At 41.1% G+C, this 25,708-nt stretch overlaps 1 protein-coding gene across 4 annotated transcripts in view; it reads left to right on the plus strand.

The window, feature by feature from the left end:
* Positions 1-25,708, plus strand: part of SLC16A4 (solute carrier family 16 member 4) — a 55,454-nt gene that overhangs the window by 14,055 nt on the left and 15,691 nt on the right. For 2 of the 4 annotated variants that reach the window (XM_055140083.1, XM_055140082.1), the window contains exons 3-8: positions 1,001-1,133; positions 2,749-2,892; positions 3,995-4,156; positions 5,844-6,359; positions 8,672-8,883; positions 11,063-11,156. In XM_055140083.1, the coding sequence (XP_054996058.1) occupies positions 1,001-1,133; positions 2,749-2,892; positions 3,995-4,156; positions 5,844-6,359; positions 8,672-8,883; positions 11,063-11,156 (1,261 nt within the window). Of the gene's footprint in view, positions 1-1,000; positions 1,134-2,748; positions 2,893-3,994; positions 4,157-5,843; positions 6,360-8,671; positions 8,884-11,062; positions 11,157-13,788; positions 15,517-21,666; positions 23,970-25,708 lie in introns of those variants that run through there. The other 2 variants (XM_055140081.1, XM_055140084.1) reach the window with 2 other exon arrangements.

The raw sequence follows: 25,708 nt of genomic DNA on the forward strand, positions 1-25,708 counted from the left end.
GAATGGGGGCATCTCCCAGATGCCCTTGGAGAGAGTGTATAGACATGGAGCCTGGGCTAAGGGTCTGTACACTCTGCTGGGTTCCCCTTACTGTTCGCTTTCCTGGCTCCAGCTGAAGGCATTCAACTAGTAAGCAAAAAGACAGAAAGGATGAAGAATACCTCTTCATTGCCTCCCAGGCTCAACAGACTGACAAGTTAACAAAATCACTAAACGAAAGGATCAGAGTGCAACGAATAAGGTCCTTGCCTTACACACAGCCAACAGATTCCATCCTTGGCACTGCATATGATCTTTGAGCCCCCCGCAAGAGTGACCCCTGAACACCACTTGGCACAACTCAAAAACACAAAACAAAGTATTCCACAGAAAGAATATGGACTTCAAAAGCATTCTCCTAGAGGGGAGGGAGATGATGGTGTGAGAGAGGGGGCTTGGGTGGGAAGAGATGGCATGTGACTCATTCTGAGGGCCCACACTCCCTGGTTTATCCTTACTGTCCTGTCAGCAATTAGTAACTATTCCTTTGGTCTGAAAAATGTTTCAATTTGAATCATCTAAGAAAAAAGGCTATTCAACTTGAAAGCAGACAGAGCTAAGCTGACCTAAAAAAAATGGCAATACTGCATCTTTTTGGGCCAGTGTGTTCCTTTCAAGGTTAAGTGGAATTAGCTGACAGAGGCCAGTGTAACAGACTCAGACAGGGCAAACTGGCCTGGGGTTAAGTCTATTGGGGTTTAAATCTCAGCTCTGGCAGTATTTTGATCAACATTTACTCTCTACCCTTCAAGTTCCTGATCTCTAGTATAATATTAGCACACCCATCCTATAGCCTTGTAATGAAGTTATGAGGATACCCACCCTATAAAATATAAAATCTCTAACAAGAACCCACACAATCAGTAAATCCTAGTGAGCTGAGGTATCTCACCCTCTGTGGCCATAATTTTCTCTGTAATGACTCACCACCTGACTTGGACTCTGATCTGCTTTGACTTAGGTAAATGTGATTGTGATGGGGATGACCAAGACGTTTGCAATTTTCTTTGTGATTTTTCAAGAAGAGTTTGAAAGCACCTCAAAGCAAACTGGTTGGATTGGATCCATCATGTCCTCACTTCGTTTCTCTGCAGGTATAAGGCTAGCAATAAGCTTGGCATCCAAGGACCCAGGACTCAACAAGACTTACCTGGTGGTCACTCAAGGCAGGAGCATTGCTACAGCTTAGGTTCACATATTAATATGTAAAGCTGAGATAAGGATGGAGTGTTTAGCCTCCAAGTGACTTGATAAAGTTAGAAATACTTTCAGAGAAAGAAAGCACAAGAACCAACCTCTTTCTTAATTCCACAACTCAACTTTTAATCCCTTCTTTTCACAGTGCCTTAATTTTTGTTCAGTGACCCAGTCTCTCAACTGGGATGTTAGTCCATAAAGATCTAATCACCTACGTATACTTAAGCCAAAATACACAATTTCTTTTTTTTTTGGCATGGGATTGGGGTCATACCTGGCAGTGCTTGAGAACTACTCCTGGAAGTGCCTTGGGGGATCATATTCAGTTCTGAAGACCAGACCAGGGTTAGCCTCTTGTAATGCAAGTCCTGTAAAACCTTAACCACTGTACAGTCTCTTCAGCCCTCCTCTAGTTTTATCTGGAAATGTAACATGATAGAGGGAACAGATTAATGATAGTACCTTGTCCTTGTAACTGTCAATGGTAGCAACCTCTTTTGTAGTGGTTTTACAATGTATAATCGAGAAATTTCCCCTTCAATCAGCTTATTTTTAAAAAAAAACATAAAGCATGTGGAGGGAAGTTGATACTGGTGGAGGGATCGGTATTGAATTATTGTATATGAGCAACTACCAGTAACTTTGTAAATCATGGTTCTTGCAATAGTAGGTGAGTAAGGTGCTTGCCTTGCACATGACTGATCTGGGTTAGATCCCCAGTGTCCCATATGATCTCCCTAGCACCACCAGGAATAATCCTTGAGCAATGCCAGGTGTGCCACCTCCCAGCCATGCCAGATGTGCCACTTGTCCCCTGCTTCCCCCCAAACAAAGTAACAAGGCCAGAATGATAGCTCAAATTATGCTGGGGGCCTGGATTCATTCCTGGGTATCACGTGATCCACTGAGCAAAACTGGGAGAGACCTCTGAGCAATACATTGGAAGTAGCTGAGTATTGCTGGGTGTGGCCCCAAACACAAGCTAAAGTCCCCAACAAAACCCTTTCAAAAAGGAAAAATGCTGTAGAACTGGGATTAAGAAATCCAAGAAAAGTTTTTTTCTTTGTTGCTATGAGAACTGGGTGGTAGAGGGTGGGAGTGTGTGGGGGTATCTAAACACATTTGATTGCACTGCATCTGAGTTCTTGGACACTTGGCACGCAGGGACTGAATTCTTTGCCTCATGCGTGTGCTATGTAATTTTGAGGAATATATAATACTCCAAAGTAGAGTCCTCATTTCTTCAGCCCCTCATCTAAATGGTATGCTCTTAGGGGCCAGACATTTGCCTTGCACACAAATGACTTGTATTTGATCCTTGGCACCCCTGATTTGTATTTGATCCTTGGCACCCCATAGTCCCCTGAGCCCTCTAGAGTAATCTCTGAGAGCAGAGCCAGGACTAAGACCCCTGAACACTTCTGGTTATGGCTCCCCAAACTCACACATAAATTGTAAACGGAGGAGTGTCAGAGCACATTTACAGTTTCTGCCTTTCTTTCTCTTCCCAAGGCCCTCTGGCTGCCATCACTTGTGACATCACTGGAGAGAGAACTGCCTCTATTCTTGGGGCTCTCCTCTTTACTGGAGGATATCTTATCAGTAGCTGGGCTACAAGCATTTCCTTTCTCTGTGTAACTATGGGATTTTTACCTGGTAAGTCTACTGTTAAAATAAGGCTAACAAACAGAGACTGGCACACATCCAAAAGAACAAAAGTAACTGGTGTTGGCGTGGATGTGCGGAGAAAGGGACTCTCCTTCACTGCTGGTGGGAATGCTGCCTGGTTCAGCCCTTTTGGAAAGCAGTATGGACGCTTCTCAAAAAATTAGAAATTGAGCTCCCATTTGACCCAGCAATACCACTTCTGGGAATATATCCCGGAGATGCAAAAAAGTATAGCAGAAATGACATCTGTACTTGTATGTTCATTGCAGCACTATTTACAATAGCCAGAATCTGGAAAATACCCGAGTGTCCAAGAGCAGATGACTGGTTAAAGAAACTTTGGTATATCTACACAATGGAATACTATACAGCTGTAAGAAAAAATGAAGTCATGAAATTTGCATGTAGGTGGATCAATATGGAAAGTATCATGTTAAGTGAAATGAGTCAGACAGACAGACATAGAAAGATTGCCCTCATTTATGGAATATAAAGTAACAGAATGGGAGACTAACACCCAAGAATAGTAGAGATCAGTACCAGGAGGATTACTCCACAGCTTAGAAGCCAGCCTCGCATGCTGGGGGGAAAAGGCAGCTCAGATAGAGAAGGGACCACCAAGTAAAGGGTGCTAGGAGGGCCTGCTCAGGATGGGAGATGGGGCCTGAAAGTAGACTACAGACCAAACATGATGGTCACTTAATACCTCTATTGCAAATCACAATACCAAAAGGAGAGAGAGAACAAAAGGAAATGCCCTGCCAGAGGTGGGATGGGGTGGAAGGGACAGAGTGGGGATGGTGGGAAGGATACTAGGACCATTGGTGGTGGAAAATGGGCACTGATGGAGGGATGGGTACTCCACCATTGTATGACTGAAGCGCAAGCAAGAAAGTTTGTAAGTCTGTAACTATACCTCATGGTGATTCACTAATAAAAAATTAAAAAAAAAAAAGATGGGCCTCAGAACCTTTCCTTTTACTGTTCATGAATCCAAAAGGCCTAGTTACATGATCAAGAAGAAAAATCTTGTCTGGTACCAAGTCACTTAATGTGAAAGCAGCTGAAGCTGTGAACGTTTGTCTTTTAGGTTTGGGTTCTGCTTTCTTGTATCAAGCAGCTGCTGTTGAAATTACAAAATACTTCAAAAAACGCCTGGCTCTTTCCACAGCTATTGCTCGATCTGGGATGGGATTCACATTTCTTCTAGCACCCTTTACAAAATTCCTCGTAGATCTGTATGACTGGAAAGGTGAGTCGTTCGAAATTCCTGAATTCGAAATTCTAGCTCTGCAAAACTTCATGTTCAACTCAATTTTAACTCTGAAGGAAAACGAATACTCAAGCAAATTCTTAAAGTCAACATGTACCTTTTTCTTGGAGACTAGAGATCTTGAAGCACCTGCAGGCTTGCCAGCCACAGAAGCAACTCGACTTCACCAGAGCTCAGTGTCCTGAGGCCTGGAAGTCTCTGAGCAGCTGGGGAAACCCCTGGCATGAAAAGCAATGCACATAGGAAGGCAAGGGCTCCCCTTTCCCCCTTAGCAAGCAGCTCTAGTCCAATTTCCCCTTTAAGAAAAAAAAAATAATTATGCCAGGACTGGAACAATAGTACAGCGGAGAGGGTGCTTGCCTGGCACACAGCCAAGCTGGGTTAGATCCCCGGCATCCTGTATGTCCCCTGTGCCACCCCCAGAAATAATTCCTGAATGCAGAGCCATGAGTAACCTCTGAGTATCACCAGATGTAACCAAAAAGCAAAAAAAAGAAAGAAAAAGAAAAGCCTCCTTCATCAGATTCACTCAATAGATTGAGGTGGTGGTGGGGTCCTCAGGTAAAAAATTCAAAGGGCTATGTTTCTTCTTATTTTTTTTTTTGCTTTTTGGGTCACTCCCAGCGATGCTCAGGGGTTACTCCTGGCTTTGCACTCAGGAATTACTCCTGGCAGTGCTTGGGGGACCATACTGGATGCCGGGGATTGAACCCAGGTCGGCCGTGTGCAAGGCAAACGCCCTACCCGCTGTGCTATCGCTCCGGCCCCAAAGGGCTATGTTTTTAAAAGGTGCATCTTATGTTAAGATCAACTACACCAGTTTGAAATTAAGAAACCACACATTTCTTGTACTAGAGACAAAACTAAAACCAAGTAACTTAGAAATGCATAGTTATTTCTATCACCTATACATTTCGTTTCATCTTGAGTAGGACCAGCTGACAAAATTCCTAAGACAAGCTAGTAGATCCAGTAGATCCAATAGTCAACTCTCTTATCTAGAACCTGACACGAGTCACAGCTTTGGTCAGGACATGCTGAAACCAAACTAATGGCTTCAAAGGCAAGGCGAGCATCTGTCTCATTTCAAGGAAATAAAAAATGTCAAGGAAGAAACGCAATCTGCTCTGCTAATGCAGTTTCCAAGCAATTCGATTATCCAATCCTCCTCTTTTTTCACTACTAAAATCTATATCCTCCCTTCAGGATATTTAAAATCCCTATTTAAAAAACACTGTAATTTTCTTGATGTTGCCAGAAATCATGTACCTCAGTTACAGTGCTCGTGTAACTAATTGTGGCACTTGGGATCACACTTGGCATGTGGGGTGATGGCAGGGATCAAACTGTTGGCCTCATGCCCATAAAGCAGGTGCTTTCTACCAGTGAGCATCCCCAGTCCCCAATTTTCTAACACTGGAAATATCCCTCCCTCCCAAGCTGGTTTTATTCTTGTTGCAAAAAATAGCTCTTTCCCTTCCATGCCATCTGTTGGTGCAGTTTCTATCTCAAAAGGACGCCGTTTTCATAGATACAAATGTACACAGCAATGAAATGAACAGACTTAAAGGCTTTCGGCTAAATTCTGCAGTGCTTTCAGGACTTTTACACTACTTTTTCAGGGTCAGGTTTCTTCATTTTCAACTTGTCAATGTCTCCTCTTTAGGTGCCCTTATGTTATTTGGAGCTATCACACTGAATCTGGTGCCTTCCAGTATGCTCCTAAGACCTATCTATATCAAAAGCGAGAGCATGCCTGATGTCCAAGAGAGAGGCAGCAGTATGACTGCAAGTGCTCCAGATGCTGCATCTGAGCCAGAAACATCGCAAGTCAATGAGACACATGCATCGACCACTGGGGACACAGCGCTGCACGCGGCCATACAGCCCAGTACAAGCTTAATAGTCTCACAAAACCAAAGCAGGGAGTCTAACAGTGGGCCTAAGAGAAATGCAGGACCTCGCCTAATAACTAATGAAAGCAGCAAGAAGGTCACTTCAGGGTGCTGTAAACAAAATCTCTTTGATATGTCTGTTTTTAAGAATCCTTTCTTCTACATATATACCTGGTCCTTTCTCCTCAGTCAGCTTGCGTACTTCATCCCTACCTTTCACCTGGTTGCCAGAGCCAAAACACTGGGAATTGACATCCTGGATGCCTCCTACCTTGTTTCTACTGCTGGTAAGAAAAATCTTCCATTCCACACTCAAAAAAGAACTTGATTTTACAAAGATTTACTAGACTTAACAAGCTGAAAATATGAGAAAAAATGTTGTGGGTGACCCAGGAAAACCGAGTATGGAAGTTAGAGGAAGCAGTAGACAGTTCCCTGCCCTCACCTATCTCTGTGACTCTGTCTCCTCATCTCCCTCTCTGATACTGGACCCCAAACGAAGTCTTACTCAATTCCCATCTATCAGTGTTGGTCAGTGCTGGGCCCAGTAAACTTTATTAGTTGCGTAAATCTTGCATTCTGCATGGTGCGCAAGGGCAACAGCCACGAGGGGTAGGAGGAATATTAAGATAGCATACACAGTTCATTAGCTGAAGAGACTGGATGTAAGGCTAAACTTCTTGGATTCACTTTCTTGGTGTGTATTCTCTTATGGTTAACCTCTGGCAAATTACCTATCTTCTCTGTGCCTATACTTCTTCATCGAGACAGTAGTGCCTACCATTGTCAGGATTCAACAAGTAATGTTACAGAGTTTAAAATAGCACCTGGCCCACTGTAAGCATCAACTAATGCTCTATTAATATTTGTAAAAAAAATTTGTAGGTAGGTGTTTTACCTCTTGAACTAATAGTAAGATATAAATTATGGCTTAGGCATAGTCAGTAAATAATCAGGTAACATTTAAAATTAGATGTAATTTAATCATTTTAGTTGTATGAAAAGTCATTGAAATAATGTGTTCTGTTCAACTAAAAAAAATAAGGGATTATGATAGTGAGTTTCCTGTCGAAAACTGAATGTAATCAAAGTAAGGAAAGACTAAAGTGAAAATCATCTGCCACACAGGCAGAGGGGGAGTGGGAAGGGGTGTATGCTGGGTTTTTGGTGGTGGAGCATGTGCACTAGTGAAGGGATGGGTGTTTGAGCATAGTATGACTGAGACTCGATCCTAAAAGCCCTGTAACTGTTCTCACGGTGACTCAATTAAAAAAAATTAATTAAAAAATTAATTAATTAAAAAATAAGGGATCAGAAAAATGGAAAGATGAAAAAAATGATTTGCTCTGATCATCTAGAAATTCTCAATGGCTCAATATTCACTTTTCCATCCAATTTGAAGTCTTATTTACCAAGTCTTATATTGCACCCCATTTCTAATTGCAAAGATAACTCTGCTTCAAATAAGGCACATGTACACATGACACATTTCATTTAGATATCTGGTAGTATCAGTTTAGATCAATTAGAGAAGGTAAAATGAACATAAGCCCCTACCCCTTCTTGTTTTTACCTTCCCTGACTTCCCAGTTCAAGCACATTTCCTAGCCCAGCTCCACTACTGAAATGTCCCAGTCTCCCATGCTGCTAGGTTTACGTTGTATTTTAAAATAAAGGTGCAAGTGTTCTGAGAGGAAAAAATAGGTATTTTAAAACTTACTAAAGTTACAGACTATATCACTGTTATCCCCATTGCTCACCGATTTGCTCAAGTGGGCACCAGTAACATCTCCATTGTAAGACTTGTTGTTACTGTTTTTTGGCATATCAAATACGCTACAGGTAGCTTGCCAGGCTCTGCCGTGATACCCACAAATAAGGTTATCTTCCCCCTCCTTTTTTTTTTGTGGGTTAATTTATGTTTCAATCACAAAAATTTAAAAGTATGAGGCTATAGCTCATGTTACCCTTGGTGAAAATCTTTCAGTAGTACTATTATATTAGCATATATGATCATGGATAACATCATGCAGTAAAGTAAAAACTGTGATTCTGAAATTTGAAGTTATACTGTAGCTCTAACATTTCATCTTCCATTTCCAGACTTCCTAATTTTTTTTCAAGTTAAGCATAATAATCTTTGTGGGAGGAATTAATCATCAAAATATGTTCTAAGAGGAGGGGTCCCAATATAATTTCTTTCAGCCTGACTTTATTAATCTCAGTCCTAGCTTCCAACATGTCCCCGCCTAGTATGCTAACCGAGGGTCTCTTGGTCTTTAGAAATCTCACCTCACCTGTGCAGGACTTCTGGGAAGACCTGAGCCCACTGTTAGGGATCCCTGGTTTGGTGGCAAGAGTTTTCCAAATACAATCAGAACATACAACTGACAGGTCTCCTACCCAACTTTGTCACATTTTATGATATGTGACAGGGACAGATAAGTAAACTGACAGAGCCTAGTGATGGATGCTTCCTTATATAACCTATCCCTAGGATGAAGCCCCTGATTTAAGAAAAGATGTCCTTACACTTTCAGACTGTTTCAGAGAAAAACGAAAATTTGACCTTCAAAAGATCTTTCTGATGCTCTTTCAGGTATCATTGAGACAGTCAGTCAGATTATCTCTGGATGGATTGCTGATCAAAACTGGATCAAGAAGTACCATTACCATAAGACTTACCTTATCCTCTGTGGTATCACTAACCTGCTGGCACCCTTAGCCACCACATTTCCACTCCTTATGACCTACACCATCTTCTTTGCCATTTTCTCTGGTGGCTACATGGCACTGATACTTCCCGTACTGGTAAGTAGACAAACTTAAAAACCATTTATACAAGCAAGATCTATAGCTGAAGAGAGTACACGGTTAAAGTGCTTGCCTTGCATCCTGCTGACGCCAGTTCAAATCCCTGGCATCACATATGGCTTCTAGAGCAGAGGCAGGATCAGTCAATGAGAACCGCTGGGTATGGCACACTCCCAAAATAAATATAAAAGATTTTAAAGCAAGAATAATTTCCTCCGGGGCTGGAGTGATAGCACAGCAGGTAGGGCGTTTGCCTTGCACTCGGCCGAACTGAGTTCGATTCCCAGCATCCCATATGGTCCCCTGAGTACTGCCACGGATGATTCCTGAGTGCAGAGCCAGGAGTAACTCTTGTGCACCACCAGGTGTGACCCAAAAAGCAAAAAAAAAAAAAAAGAATAATTTCCTCCAAAGAGAACACTTAATTTATATTAACTTTATAATTTAAAAATGAATTATTCTTACGGCTGGAGAGTTCAAAGGGTTGGAGCATGCTTGGCATGCAAGAGCCGTCGGTTCAATTCCTGGCACTACATGGTGCCCTGAACACCAGTTGGAGCAGCCCCGAGTAAGGTGCCCAAACCAAAAGACAATTCTTAAGGCCTGTTGCTATATTTCTGTCCAGACAGTCTTTTAGACCTTGGAGAGTGGTGGAGATAACGAGGACTATTCACATGGAACAGAAAAAACAGGGAGATTATAAAAGGGTCGGGGGGATTCTATTTTTACCTCTTAGCACCCCAGGAGAGACTCGAGTTCAACTCCTTTTACATTTTTTAAATTGTTGTGATACTAGAGACTGAATCCCTAAGTCTTACACACGCACAGGAAGCGCCCTACAACTAAATCAAATCCCCAGCCCCAATTCTAGTTTCAGAAATGTCTTTGGTTCCTTCAAGGGCATTTTGGATGGGATGGGAATGGGTCTGGGTTTGGGTCATATCGAAGTGGTGGTGGGGGCACCATATAGTGCTGAGGATTAAACCACTGAATTCCTGCTTGCAAATCATGTTCTCCCGCCTTTTGAACTCACTCCCTGGTCCCCAGAACTCAATCTTAAAGAATACCCAAGAGAAAAGGGGGCTTCCTGACAAGTGTGGTTTCTTTCCAGGGAAGCTATTATTCCTAGCATATACATCGTGGAGGACTGGGGAGATAACTCAGAGGGCTCATGTGCATGCTTTGGCTGGGGATGCCAGGGTGCTAGCCCAGAACCACATGCTTCCACAGCACAGCACTGGACACAGCCACGACCTCTACCAGGTGTGGCCCAAAGGAGAAAAAATAAAAGGGCCATTGCTTTCTTCCCCCATTTCTCCACTTTTACCCAAAGCTAACTTAAAAAAAAAATTCTTAGAACTAAATAAAACAATATACCTATAAAATATTCCTGGAACTACTCAGAATCCTGTGGATTCGTCTCAGAACCAGATCCCCAGAGCCCCAGAATGGAATTTGAGAGGATGATAACAATATTAGCATAAGTGCTCCAAGATATGAGATTCAAGCTAAAATTCATTCCTTGAATTCACAAGTTTTAGGACACAAGCAGAGATGCTCAGGGGATACTCCTGGTGCCTGGCAGTCAATCCTGGCTGTACTCAGCATAAACCCACGCCTTCTATAAATAAGGCCTGCACACCAGCCCTGACTCCTTGAATTCTTACAAACCAATGGGTGGTTCTCTTGAACCATAGGTAGATTCAAGAAAAGTCCCACTGCCTAATAGAAATGAGCAAAGTCCAGGGAAGGAAAACAAACAAACAAACAAGCAAACAAAAAAACAAAAGCTGAAGCTGAAAATAGCACAGGGGGTTGTGCTGCATGCTTTGCATGTGTAAAAGCCATCTTCAATCCCCAGCCACCACCATCAGCAATTCCCAACACCAAGCTGGGAGCAGGTCCTGAAAATCACTAGCTGTGCCCTCCCTACCCCAAAATAGTTCAACAACCAACCAGTATTTCTTACTAATACTGAAAACATTGTTTGCTTGATAAAATTACTATTCCTGAATTGCTTCAGCTCTCTGTAATAGTGGCACAAAAGATCATCCAAATCTCCTCAGAAGTGAACTGCTCAGAGTTAAGAGGTGACACACCTATGCCCTCTTTAGGGCACAGGTCTATTAAATTTTATCTTCCATATGGCTGACACACTGAATTCTAATCCCTACAGGTTGATCTGTCTGGGATTTCTAAAGTACACAGCTTTCTGGGACTCGCAGCCTTCTTTGCTGGGATGGGTGTCCTTTCTGGACCACCTCTGGCAGGTAAGTTTAGCAACATTCTGAGCAAAGTTCAATAGCAATGGAAAACCTGTGATCTGTGCTTAATGGTAAGATGAAAACATCAGGTTAAAAGAAACTGGTGATGGCTCGAGCAACAGCACAGTGGGAAGGGTGTTTCTCTTGCACGCGGCTGACCCGGGTTCGATTCCCAGCATCCCATATGGTCCCCTGAGCACCGCCAGGAGTAATTTTTGAGCGCAGAGCCAGGAGTAACCCCTGTGCATCGCCCGGAGTGACCCAAAACAGAAAAAAAAAAAGAAAAAGAAAAAGAAAAAGAAAGAAACTGGTGATACTTCTGTTCCTCTATACCAGCAATCATCACACTAATTCATCACTGATGGATTAATTAATGCTCCACCATCACTAATGCTGGAGAAGCTGAGGACTAATGTAGTCTGTTGGGCTGGAGAGACAGTACAGCAGGCAGGGCACTTGCCTCGGATGTAGCCAATCTGAAGCCAGCACCCCACATGGTCCCCAAGCACTGCCAGAAGTGATCCCTGAACAATGCTGGGCATGAACCAAAACCAAACCAAAAAAAAAAAAGTAATGCACACTAAGCACTTTTCTCTTACAGCATTTAGAGCAAGAATTTATGTCTGCTTGTCTAGAAGACAATCTAGAGGGGCTGGAGAGATGCCTCAATAAGCTGAACACATGCAAAGCTTGCATGAGGGGAAGCCCAGTTCATCTGTGGCACTGACCTGAGAGCAACCATCGTAGCAGAGTTGGGAGTAACCCCCTGCACTTTCAGGTGTGACCCAACAACCAGAATAAAAAATGTTATCAAATCCTCATATCTAAAATGCACCAAGGAAGCAAAGGAAAAAAGAAAAGAAAGAGGAAAAGGAAGGGAAAAAAAGAAAAGGAAGGAAAGAAGAAAAGGAACCACTACCACCTGTAATTTGGCCAACAGTGTCCAGGGCAGCTCAGCATCTTTTACTTCCTAAGAGGGATGAAAATCCTCCATATTCTATCTGTTCTGGAGAAGGTAGAGGGAATGTGGCTTAAAGACCTATGTAGATGTTATTTGGATCACTGGTGAACATTAAACAGCAAGCAGAGTAATAACTGAAAGAGACTTAACACTGAATAGTTGTTTCATATTCTACTCTTCACCCAGTTAGATAATTTGAATATTTAATCCAAGATTATGAAAAGTCTAACTGGTCACACAAACATATTTCCAATGAATAAATTTAAACTGTAGTATTTTTACCACTGAAGTTCTGAATATATTTCAATGTTCCAATTACTACAGTGTTTCTAAACATTCACAGAAAAGAAATTAAGCCTAAGATTCATTGGGGCTTCCTTCAGTACTGAACTGAGACAGAAAGGGATCTGATCTTGCACCAGTATACTTTCCTAAATTCCAGTTCTATACTGGTGTTAGATTTTTACCACTATCAACCTAAGACTTAGAAACAACAAACACCAAAGCTTACAATGACAAAAATTATTACTGGAAGGGAAAACATTCATCACTATCAGTGGTTCAGTTTTGGTACCCATTATAAAAAATTTTTTTTTCAGTTATCAATACCATATGAACATATTTTGTTATGTAGCCGAACTCATCCTCGCGTTCAGACTTGCAGCACAGGGTAGAATTTTAAAGTCAAGCCCAGGGGCTGGAGTGATAGCACAGCGGGTAAGACGTTTGCCTTGCATGTGGCCGACCCAGGTTCGATTTCCAGCATCCCATATGGTCCCCTGAGCACTGCCAGGGTTGATTCCTGAGTGCAGAGCCAGGAGTAACCCCTGTGTATCGCCAGGTGTTACCCAAAAAGCATTAAATAAATAAATAAATAAATAAAATAAAGTCAAACCCAGACCAGTAACCAGTCTGGGACCAGTGAAAGGAGGCCAAACATCAAAGATGCCCACCAGAGCAACTCTATGTATGGCTAAAGCACAGATTAATGTGATACAGAAAACAAAGCTTGAATAGTTTCCTTAGGTATTTTCTCATTCTCATTTCCCATATTCACTGGCAGTTTCACTGGGAACTTTTCAAATCAAATAATTAGGCCAAAGTACGAAGGAACAGAATACCCTGTTCAAATGATAAGTAAGAAAACAGCAAGTTTAGAGATTATATGTTCCATGGTTTTGCATACAACTTAAAATACAATGTTTTAAAAGGTTGAAAAATACTAAGCAAGTATTGAAAGGTTGAAAAAGACAAAGCAAGTTCTGTGAGGACTTTTACTTGAAAAATGCTCTATGTGCAGGTCTTGAAATCTATGTCAAATTGTACTCTTTTAAAATTATTTTAGTTAAAAAAGTTACGGCAAAGTAGATTAGACAACAGTGCATCAATTTATTGTAAAACTTTTATTTCATACACAACTGTGCAATATAAATAATTAGAGTAAAACACTCCTCTCTCAGTAAGTAAAAAACAATTTACAGCTTTCTATTACTCAAAGTCCACTTATCCTAGCACTACATGTGAGGATAGAGGACAGACCCTAACCTTCTGAGGAAGTTTGTAACTCCAACCCAACCAATAAAGAAAATGATAAGGTTATTTCTAGAAAAGGATCTGCTTCATAGATTTTTTAGTTCAGATTATAATCCTGTTTCATTTCCTTCTCTATATCATGAGCTCTCGCTGACTACAACATTGTGATAAATGTCTTGCTCAGAGGATCAATTTAGGAAATAACTCTGCTCCTGTGAATCACTCCTCTGTGATACAACAAAGAACATTTCAAAAAGGCCATTAGAGTTCTTTACTTTTGACTCCTGCAGCAACCACCAAATAAAAATCAGGTATGTAGCTCAGTTCTCAATAGGAATGAGCAGCTACCTTATTCTCTTTTAATTTTGACTTACTGGTTGTAAAATATTAAATTCTCAAACCAAATTTACATCTTCAACACTCTGTGATTCTCAGTCTTTACTTACCTATGTCTAGTTTTATCAAACTTTAAGAGTTAAAATTTCTGAATAAGATTACAGCATTTAAAATTAGTAATTAGCAAATAGTAAAACTTTTCATAATAATCCTCAGTCAGAATACTATATTAAAACTAGAGATTACTGGGCTGGAGCAATAGCACAGTGGGAAGGGCATTTGCCTTGCACACGGCTGACTTGGGTTCGATTCCCAGCATCCCATATGCTCCCCTGAGCACCGCCAGGAGTAATTCCTCAGTGCAGAGCCAGGAGTAACCCCTGTGCATCGCCAGGTGTGACCCAAAAAGCAAAAAGAAAAAAAACACTAGAGATTACTTAATTTTTCCTTCTTACTTGGAAATAAGAAACATCCCACATAATATATTTTAATAATTCAAAAAAATATTTAAGATTTAAAAAACCAAAGGATCAAAATCACAACCCTTTAGGAAATCATGTAACTAAAGTTTTTATTTAAGATGTCTCTTAAAGTAATAGTGCATATGAATAAGAAAATTCTTGTATCCTTTTCAAATCTGCATAATGTAAACAGCAGCAACAGAATTCTTTATTAGATCTTTGCTGAAATAGTGTAACAGGGATAAAAGGGATTGAAACGGGTAAAGTTAAAAATTACCATCACTCATCCCCCATATCTCCACAACTCGCTGCCTTTGTCCACCCACCCCATTCCTTTATAAATCCCTTCTTTTCCTTTATAAATACTAACATTCAATTTCTTGAAAATATAAACTGCTTCAGACTAGGCCAGTTTTAAAGTTAGTCTGTTTCCTGATCTTATGGTGGTCAGCAGACCACCAGTAATCAAAATATAGACCACATATCATAGCTCACCCAAACCCAAGTACTGTTTTCTTTTGCTGGAAGTTGGCATCTAGAACAATATACTGGATCCAAGAAAGAATCTGAAGAAAAAGGTGTTGAAATCTGAAAAGATTATATTTCTACCATACTCCCTTAATAAAAAGCAATCCCATAGAAAGCAAAAAATAGTACTTTGGACAATAAGAGACAGCATGTACTATTCTACAACATATAAGCCAAACTTAAGCCGCGTATGTGAAATCCCTAAACGAAAGTCAAGGTATCTAATAAATGAGCTCAAAATGCTACAGGCTAAGTTTCACTTAAAAAAAAAAAAAAGTAAAAGTCAAATGGTTGGTCCATTCGCTGTCCCTAAAGTAAAGCCCCAACTGACTACTCCCTGTATTATGCTAGATACTTAAATTAATCACAACTGCTGACAAAACTCTTTTTAATACCACAAATATTATTACTATTATTCATTCAATGAACAGTAAGCAACTTCTCAGCAGAGCACTGATATGTTATTTGAAATGAGACCATGAGTTAACTCTCAGTACGCTTCCACAGTTTACATGATGTCTCTCTCTCTCTCCCCCTCCTCCACACCTTAAAAATCCTCCAAATAGGGGCTGGAGAGATAGCACAGCGGGTAGGGCGTTTGCCTTGCACGCGGCCGACCCGGGTTCAAATCCCAGCATCCCATATGGTCCCCTGGGCACGGCCAGGGGTAATTCCTGAGTGCAGAGCCAGGAGTAACCCCTGTGCATCGCCAGGTGTGACCCAAAAAAGCAAAAAAAAAAAAAAAAAAAAAAAAAATCCTCCAAATAAAATCTATTTATTCACAAAAAAAACTTTAGAAAAATAAAAATAAAAAAGTAAAGATTTCTGAGACACTTAAAAAGGGACAGTATGCCAAATAGATCTGGGAACCTCTAGTCCAGAGCCTCTAATACTGAAAATCAGAATTTCTAGTCTTCTGTCTCACTGATTGAAAACCAAGTCCTGCAACCCATGTGTCCATATTTCTTATATTAGAGAGTTCAATAAAGCAAGTATTTCACAGTAGTGTCCCCCCCCACAAAAAATCAAGAAAAGCCACTCTTAATCCTGATTAACTCTAAACTGATTGTATTCCAAAATAAATTCTTGCTTGTTATTGTTTACTGAGCCATTGCCATTGGGGACTAATTCCAGCTTAGTGGCTTAGTATTTGGGAATTATATAGGCTGTAGTCAGGGGCAATGTAATGGTGGGAACCACGCCTGGGGCTCCTGCAAGTAAAACATGTGCTCAGTCCACTGAATTATCCCCTAGGCCTTAACTGTTGTGTTTTCTTTTTTTTTTTTTTTTTTGCTTTTTGGGTCACACCTGGCGATGCACAGAGGTTACTCCTGGCTCATGCACTCAGGAATTACTCCTGGCGGTGCTTGGGGAACCATTTTGGATGCTGGGAATCAAACCCAGGTTGGCCGCGTGCAAGGCAAACGCCCTACCCGCTGTGCTATCTCTCCAGCCCCAACTGTTGTGTTTTCTAAGGGGAAAAAACAAACAAACAAACAAGGACTAAAATGAAAACCCATTCATTTAAGCTTAACTCTACTCAGTAACACTGTCAAGTTCATCTCAGATCACTCTTTTCTATCTCTATTTCCATTGTTATTTGAGATATATTTAATATTCTACCAGACATTATTCTATCTTTGGGCCCATCAGTTACCAATTTCTCTATAAACTGGTAATTTATTTGGAAAAACAAAAACAAAATCCATTCAAACTGCTGCCCTTCTGGAGGCTGGGGGTAAGTCAAGGATAAGTGAGAAGGCCAAGCAAAATTTCCTGTCCTCTAATCCTAAAAAAATATATTATACATGTATATTATACATATGTATTATACACATGTAAAAGGCAAAAGAAAAAAATGCAAATCATTTATTCAGTAATCATTTTGTCCATAAACAAAGTCTTGTAGTATTTAACTTTGGTTCAATACTCCTAAGATTAATGAATACCTGCAAAAATATTTTTTGCAGAAATTTCAATTTAAAAAAAAAAGTGAGGGGTCAGAGAGATAGTACAGTAAGGTGTTTATATTGCATGCAGTCAAACCAGGTTCAATCCCTGGCACTATATATATGGTTCTCAATCCTCCGTGAGGATTGTTCCCTGAACAGAGCTAGGTATAAGCCTTAAGCACAGGTAAGTATGGCCCCAAAAACCAAACAATAACAAAAAAGAATTCCAAATAACTCCCTATTTAAAAGGGAGTAGAGATGGTTCCTTCTTTTGTAAAAATAGATTCCTTTGCAAGGCCAAGGAATCAAGTTTCAAAATACTAATATAGGACATCATCCTTTCATATAAAAGCACAGAGCCAATACTAAAAGCACTCCCAGTATAATCTTACTAATAATTTCTATCATGAGATCTTTAGAAAGTTCTTGTCTTAAAATGCCCTCAGGGGCTTAAATTGCTAAACTCTGATTCATAAGACTTCCCATTGTGGCACACAGAAAATATTTGTACCGCATAGTGAAATAAAATGACTGCTAACAATCAGCCAATAGTGGCTTCAATGAGAGGTCAGAGGTCACTGTACTCTGCTTCGGCCCAGCAGCTAGAAGTGCTGGTTCAACACTGGGCACTTACAGAGCTCACAACCACTAATTTGAATATGCATTCTGGAATTAAAAGTCATCTTGGTGTACCTCAAGTTGTCTCTGTAATTTTTTTCTGAAGGGGAGGGGGTCCCTAGCAGTGCTCAAGAGGCCTGAGGCCCCCTCCTGGCTATTCTCAGCCAACCAGGCCGTGATTCAATTTGAGGGCCTGATAGATGCGGTGCTTTTTCAGGGAGGCTCTCCCAAGAAGCAGACAGGTGGCCTGGGGTCCTTCTCAGAGACATTCTCAACAATTGGATCAGCAGTTCAAGACAATGGTCCAAGTATGCAGTGTTGAGGATTACCTGGGCCACCCACTGATGTATTTGGTTGAGAATGGGACTCTAGGCAGGGCTGTATCTCATGATGCTCAGAGCACCATGTGGTGTCAGGAACTGAACCCGCATCTGAAATACGCACAACAAGTTCCTGAACCCCTGTACGATCTCTCTGATCACAATATTTCAAGTTTTAACAAGGTGAACAATAGTAAACTTACAGCAGTAAACATAATAAATAATTTATTCAATAATCAAGTTTGAGATAATAGAGATACTATTTAGACAGGGGTTAAATTAATTACTAAAAGTATACAGCTTAACCTACAAGATGATGGTATAGTTTTAAAAATGTTAACACTAGGGACACAGAAGCGATAGCACTGCAAGTAGGGCATTTGCCTTGCACGCAGTCAACCTGGGTTCAATTCCCTGCATCCCACATGGTCCCCCGAGCATCACCAGGAGTGCATGAGCCAGTAGTAACCCCAGTGCATCGCCGGGTGTGACCCAAAAAGAAAAAAAAATGTTAACACTAGGCCAGAAGTGAGAGCTTATAGAACTGAGTGCATGATTTGCAGGTGGGAAGTGTGGTTTGATATTTGGCACTGGACAGTGCCAACAATCTTCAGGAAAAGACCCCCAAGCACAGAACCAGGAGTAACTCTTGAGCACTGCTAGGAATAGCCCCCAAACACAACAAAAATAAAGGGAGAGATAGTATAGGAGATAAGGTGTTTACCTAGTATGTAGCTGGCATGGGTTCGATCCCTGGCACTACATATGAGGTTCCCCAAGCAGTCAGGGGTCAGTCCTGAGCACTGAGGCAGGAATGGTATTCTGAGCACCACTGGGAGTGGCCCAAATAACAACCCCCCCAAATAAAAGTAAATAAAAATAAATTTAAGATACTATAATCAATATCCGACTTGAAAGATAATACTACTTCCATTTTTGTTCTCTGTAAGGAAATTCTAAAACTGTTAAAGAAGCTGAGTCTTTCCTTATTGTAAGATATTCCTGTCCCAAACAAGAGTTACAGCCACAAGTGTAAAGAAATAATTTAGACAATTTTATTGTACCTAAGAATCATCTGGATTGAGGCTGGTGCAATAGTACAAGGTAGGGCATTTTGCCTTGCATATAGTTGACCAGGGTTCAATCTGACACCCCATATGGTCCCTCGAGCCTCACCAGGAGTGATCCCTAAATGCAGAGCCAGGAGTAAGCTATAAAGGACTGCTGGATATAGCCCCAAAACCGAAAGATAAAAAGAGCAAGAATCATCTGTATGCCAAGACAATTAACTGCTGATGCTTGAGGGAAGTCGATGAATCTGCACGACTAACAAGCATTTTAGGTAACCTGAATGCACCAAGTCTGGAGATACTAGAGACATGCTTACAGGAGGCTTCAGCTTAGCAAATTTTCAACAACTCCCCGGTATTCCTGATAGTATTGGCCACATACCAGGTGTGGATACTCAGAAAGACATTGTCCTGGATTGTGATCAGTGTCTAGTCATGTTTTTCTATCATGCACAATGCTTTTGCTATGAGCCCAAAGAAACTCAGTCATGTTCTCAGTTTGTATATACCTCCATCGAAAAAGGCTAAGGAACTGGAGTGATAGCTCAAGTGGTAGAGCTCATGATTAGCTTGTCTAAAGCCCTGAACTCAATCCCTGTCAATGCACGAACCCCTGAATGCTACCTGGTGTGGTTCTGGTGTTCTATACATGGCTCTACACTAAACTGTTACAGGGTTGAAAGTGCATTTGTGGTGCCAAAGCAACAGTACAGTGGGGAAGGCGATTGTCTTGCTCACAGTTCAATCCTTGGTACCATTATATGGTACTGCAAGCCCTGCCAGGAGTGATCCTTGAGCCCAGAGCTAGGAATAAGCCCTGACTGACCAAGAAAATGAAGTGTACCATTTGTGGGTATACTCCACCCCAGAGGCTGGCCATATTACAACACTGTGTCCATTATCTTTCCTTTATAACAATCTCCCACTGGAAGTTGCCTATAACCTTCTCTGGGCGTGCAACTTCTAACCTTTACTTTATAGCATATCTTAGCTCAGGGTACATATTTTCTCTTCTTTTACTTTACGAAATTCTCTCTCTCCTAATATTTCTTAAATGCCCCAAGCATTTCTGGATGTGGTCCCAAAACAAGAAAGAATGGCAAACCTAAACAACGAAAGAAAATAAAGTGCATTTGAAGAAAGAAGAAAAGAGAATAGTATATTTGATGATAGCCCTTTCATATTTTTGCAAAAAAAAAATTCAAAACTCAATACAAATAATGCTCTAAATTTAAGCTTAGTAACCACATAAATCTAGCATAATTAGATATTTTTGTAGTATCATGAGTAGCAACTATAGACAGTATCTACATTCTGTATTTCACCTCATATTTGCAAACTATAAAGAGCATCTTCATTGTGTATTATCCAGTGAATGGTAATTGGACAACATAAAAACTAGGTTAAATAAAGTAGTAGTAATTAAAACAGCATAGTGATGTGTAAAAAGTCACAAGGGTGTGCGCACAGGAGGGGGAGACGATATGATGTTCCGTTGTCCACGGGCACTCGGGGCAGCTCTCTCTCGCACATGCCGCTCGAGTTCGGTGCTCGCTCTCGAGCCGCTGTATAAGAACCAGCTCAGGACGGCTCTTCCTTGTGCTCTGCTTCTGTGTGTGCTGCTGTGCTCTCTTCTGTCTGTCTCTCTGTCTCTGTAGTTTCTCATCTGGTCTCTTCCGACCTCTCTCTGTCTCTGCTTCTGTGTCTTCTCTGTTCTTCTCCCGCGTCCTCTTGTGTGTCTCCTGTCTCTCCTGTCTTCTTCTGTCTCCCCCGTCTCCTGTCTTCTTCTGTCTCCCCTCAGTGCCCCCCAGTCTTAGTTTATATAGCAAATTACATAGGGTGGTGACACAAAGGTGGGTTTAACATTAACAAGACCATTTATCGAGGAGATTAACAAAATCTCATCTAAGGATTTTGATGAGATTACTAGGAGATCTGCTCAAGGGTGGGGTCCAAACAAGGGTGTGTCAGGGTGTGTCTCTTTCTTCCTTCCTTCCTTCCTTCCTTCCTTCCTTCCTCCCTCCCTTCCTTCCTCCCTCCCTCCCTCCCTCCCTTCCTTCCTTCCTTCCTTCCTCTCTCTCTCTCTCTCTCTCTCTCTCTCTCTCTCTCTCTCTCTCTCTCTCTTTCTTCCTATCCGCTTAAATAGTTATAGTAAATTTACTTCTAATATTTCTAGCAATGTCATTCTGTATGAGCACAGTAAGAGATATAAACTTGAAGTTTGGTTCTTCCTGAGGACATTCACTATATATTCCAGACCACAGTCCTCAGGCCAGGTTAGTCTTCCTAACCCCAGCAAGGTCCTAGTCTTGTCATTACTTTTGGATCATGACAGCATTTGTCTATGACCATGCTCTCAACTTATAGTTGAATATTGTAGCGCTTTGGCCTGGCCCATGGTAGCTCATAGCTTGCCCTGGGTCCATTCCGTCCCTCGTCGGGACCCTGCTTTGGGGGTGTTAGGAACTAAGGGCAACTGAGTTGAGAAAGCAGATGCCCGGGAGTAAATATTATTGGAGTTAATCAGTTCCCAAGTTACAAAGCATATTATTAACTGTCTTCCTGTGTCCATACAGAAAGGCCATTGCTCTAAGGTAAACTAAGTTCCCTATGGCAAGGCTAAAAGGATAAACCCCATGTTATCCTTCAGTAATGGACTAGAAACAGACCCACAGACCAAGGGTTCAATATTCTGTCACAGACTCTCAAATATATGATCACTTAATCTTTGATAAAGGAGCAAGAAATGTGAAGTGGAACAAGGAAAGCCTCTTCAGCAAGTGGTACTGGGAAAGCTATACAGCTACCTGCAAAAAAATGAACTCTGACCTCTGTCTAACACCAGGCACAAAAGTCAGATCAAAGTGGATTAAAGACCTCAATATCAGACCTAAATCAATAAGGTACATGGAGGAGAATGTAGGCAGAACCCTCCATGACACCGAAGGTAAAAGCATCTTTAAGGATAAAACACCACTGGCCAAGCAAGTAGAAACCAACACAAATGGGACTGCATTAAACTAAGAAGCCTCTGTACCTCAAAGGAAACAGTGACCAAAATATAGAAAGAACCCACAGAATGGGAAAGAATATTTACCCAATACCCATCTGATAAGGGATTAATATCCAGGATATACAAGACACTAGTAGAATTGTACAAAAAAAAAAAAAACCTTCAACCCCATCAAAAAATGGGGAGAAGAAATGAACAGAAGCTTCCTCAAAAAAGAAATACAAAGGGCCAAAAGGCACATTAGCTCTACATTGCTAATCATCAGGGAGATGCAAATCAAAACAACAATGAAATATCATCTCACACCACAGAGACTGGCACACATCAAAAAGAATAAGAACAACCAGTGCTGGCACGGATATGGGGAGAAAGGGATTCTCTTTCATTGCTGGTGGGAATGCCAGCTGGTCCAGCATTTCTGGAAAACAATATGGGCATTCCTTAAAAAACTACAAATTTGTTGGAGCAAGCACTCCTGAAATTCATATGGAACAATAAGCCCCCACGAATAGCTAAAGCAATCCTTGGGAAAAAGAAAATGGGAGGAATCAACCTCCCCAACTTCCAACTCTACTACAAAGCGGTAGTCATTAAAACAGCATGGTATTGGAACAAAGGCAGAGCTGCAGACCAATGGAATAGGGTTGAATACTCTGACATACACCCCCAAATATATGATCATCTAATCTTTGATAAGGGAGCAAGAAATGTGAAGTGGAGCAAGGAAAGCATGTTTAACAAATTGTGCTGGCAAAACTGGACAGCTACATGCAAAAAAATGGGCTTAGACCTCCATCTATCACCATGTACAAAAATCAGATCAAAATGGATTAAAGACCTCAACATCAGACCAGAATCCCTAAGGTACACTGAAGATAAGGTCGGCAAAACCCTCCACGACATTGAAGCCAAAGGTATCTTCAAAGCTGACACGCCACTGGCCAAGCAAGTGAAAACAAAGATAAATAAATGGGACTATCTCAAACTAAGAAGCTTCTGCAACTCAAAAGAAACAGTGACCAAAATACAAAGACAATCTACAGAATGAGAAAGGATATTTATGCAGTACCCATCCGATAAAGGGTTGATAATAAGGGTATACAATGCACTGGTTGAACTCCACAAGAAGAAAACTGCCAATCCAATCAAAAAATGGGGTGATGAAATGAACAGAAACTTTTCCAAAGAAGAAATCCGAATGGCTGAGAGGCACATGAGAAAATGTTCAACATCACTAATCATCAGGGAGATGCAGATCAAAGCAACAATGAGATATCATCTCACACCACAGAGACTGGCCCACATCCCAAAAAACAAAAGCAACTGGTGTTGGCGTGGATGTGGGGAGAAAGGGACTCTCCTTCACTGCTGGTGGGAATGCCGACTGGTTCAGCCCTTTTGGAAAACAATATGGACGATTCTCAAAAAGTTAGAAATTGAGCTCCCATTTGACCCAGCAATACCACTCCTGGGAATATATCCCAGAGAGGCAAAAAAGGTATAGTAGAGATAACATCTGCATTTCCATGTTCATTGCCGCTCTGTTTACAATAGCCACAATATGGAAAAAACCAGAGTACCCGAAAACAGATGATTGGCTAAAGAAACTCTGGTATATTTACACAATGGAATACTACGTAGCTGTCAGAAAACATGAAGTCATGAAATTTGCATATAAGTGGATCAACATGGAAAGTATCATGCTGAGTGAAATGAGTCAGAAAGAAAGAGACAGACATAGAAAGATCGCACTCATATGTGGAATATAAAGTAGCTGAGAGGTACAAGCTTACAATGTTGCGATTCCTGGCAGACATTTCTCTGGACTTAGTTACTAAAATACTAAAATACAGAAATCCAAAACTATACTGCTGCTGGTGCGGCCTCCTGACCTCATATCTCTTCATTCTCAGCAATGGAAAACAAATTACCAAATGCTTTCTTTTCAGCACATCAACTTTAGGGGGGAGAAACTCCAAATCAATAATAGTGAATTTTTTTTTGTTTAAATATTGAATGCAATCAAAGTAAAGTGAAAGTAAAGTGAAATTTACCAGTTACACATGTGGGGTGGGGGGCTGGGGAGGTGGGGGGGAAGGGGGAGGTTTATCGTGATTCTTGGTGGTGGAATATGTGCACTGGTGAAGGGATGGGTGTTTGAGCATTGTATAACTGAGACTTTAACCTGAACGCTTTGTAACTTTCCACATGGTGAATTAATAAAAGAATTAAAAAAATAAATAAATAAATTTAAAAAAAAAATTACAAATTTGAGGGGCCGGGGTAATAGTATAGTGGATAGGGCATTTGCCTTGCACGTGGCTGACCTGGGTTCAATCCCTGGATCCCATATTGTCCCCCAAGCACCCCCAGGAGTAATTCCTGAGTGCAGAGCCAGGAGTAACGCCTGAGAATTGCTGGGTGTGAACCAAAAAGCAAAAAAAAAAAAAAAAAAAAAAGAAAGAAATTGTTCTTCCATATGACCCAGCAATACCACTTCTGGGAATATATCCCGAAGGTGCAAAAGAGCACAGTAGTAGTCTAAACTTCCATTTTGTTCCTGCTTAACTTCAAGAAACAAGTGAGGCTACACATATGATGAGGAGTCAATAAGCATAAAAGCAACTTAAAGTTGCCGACTTTTAAGAGGTTATATTGTTTTCTATTAACTCATTACATTAAGACCAGAAAACATAACAAAAAATTTGAAATCAGTATCAGAGCCATAAAGAGAATAAGTAAATTAGAAGACAAATACATAAATAATCAGATCAATTAGAATCACGTTCTGATGTATATATAAAAAAAACCTAACACGAGCTCATAACATTTTCATCTATTTTGTTATGGGTGTACCCACCAGACTACAGACATATAGCATTTACATTTTCTGAGTAAATGATCACAATTACAGTTAGAATTTCTAAAGTATTTCTAAGATGCTAAATATTAAAGTTTTAAGGCACAAGGGGGATAGTTCAAAGGACTAATGCATAGATGCCTTGCATGATTCAGACCCTGAGTTCAATCCCCACATAGATCCCCAAGCATCACGTAGCTGCCCAAGCACCAATGGGTACACCTCTACTGGCTCCCAACAACTGTCGGGGTGTGGCTCTGGCAGTCCTCAGCATCACCAGACCTAAGCAACCAAGTGTACAATTAGCAGGCTCTCAGAGTCAACCACTGAAAATCACTAGAGTGGCCCCAAGGCACTGCTGGAAAGCATTCTCCATATCCACGACCCCCATCCCCCCCTAAAAAAAGAAAAACCCTAAAAATACTAAGATGTCTTTTTTCACAGGGTTGACTTTTACAACAATTGATTAAAACATCAGTATCTTGGGGTCAAAGTGATAGTACATGGAGTAGGGTGCTTACCTTCCAAGGAACCAGTGCAGGATTGATTCCAGGCACCACATATGGTCACCTGAGCACTGCCAGGAGTGATCCTGAGCAGAGTAGAGTAAGTCCTGAGAACCATTGTGTGTGCCAAAAAAAAAAAAAACACAGAAAAAAGAGGGAGGGTAGGGCAAGAGAGATAGTATATTGAATAGTGTTAGCCCTAACAGAGTTTGATCCCCAGCACCCCATATGGTACCCCAACCCCATCAGAAGTGATTCCTGAGCACAGGGCAAAGAGTAAGCCCTGAGCATTACTGGCTGTGGCAAAAAGAAGGGGGGGGGGTGATTGAAGTGACAGTACAGTGGATAGGGCATTTGCCTTGCACGCAGCAGACCCAGGTTTGATCCCCAGCATCCCATA

The sequence above is a fragment of the Sorex araneus genome, chromosome 5 (genome assembly GCF_027595985.1).
Source record: "Sorex araneus isolate mSorAra2 chromosome 5, mSorAra2.pri, whole genome shotgun sequence".
Classification (NCBI taxonomy): Eukaryota; Metazoa; Chordata; class Mammalia; order Eulipotyphla; family Soricidae; genus Sorex; species Sorex araneus.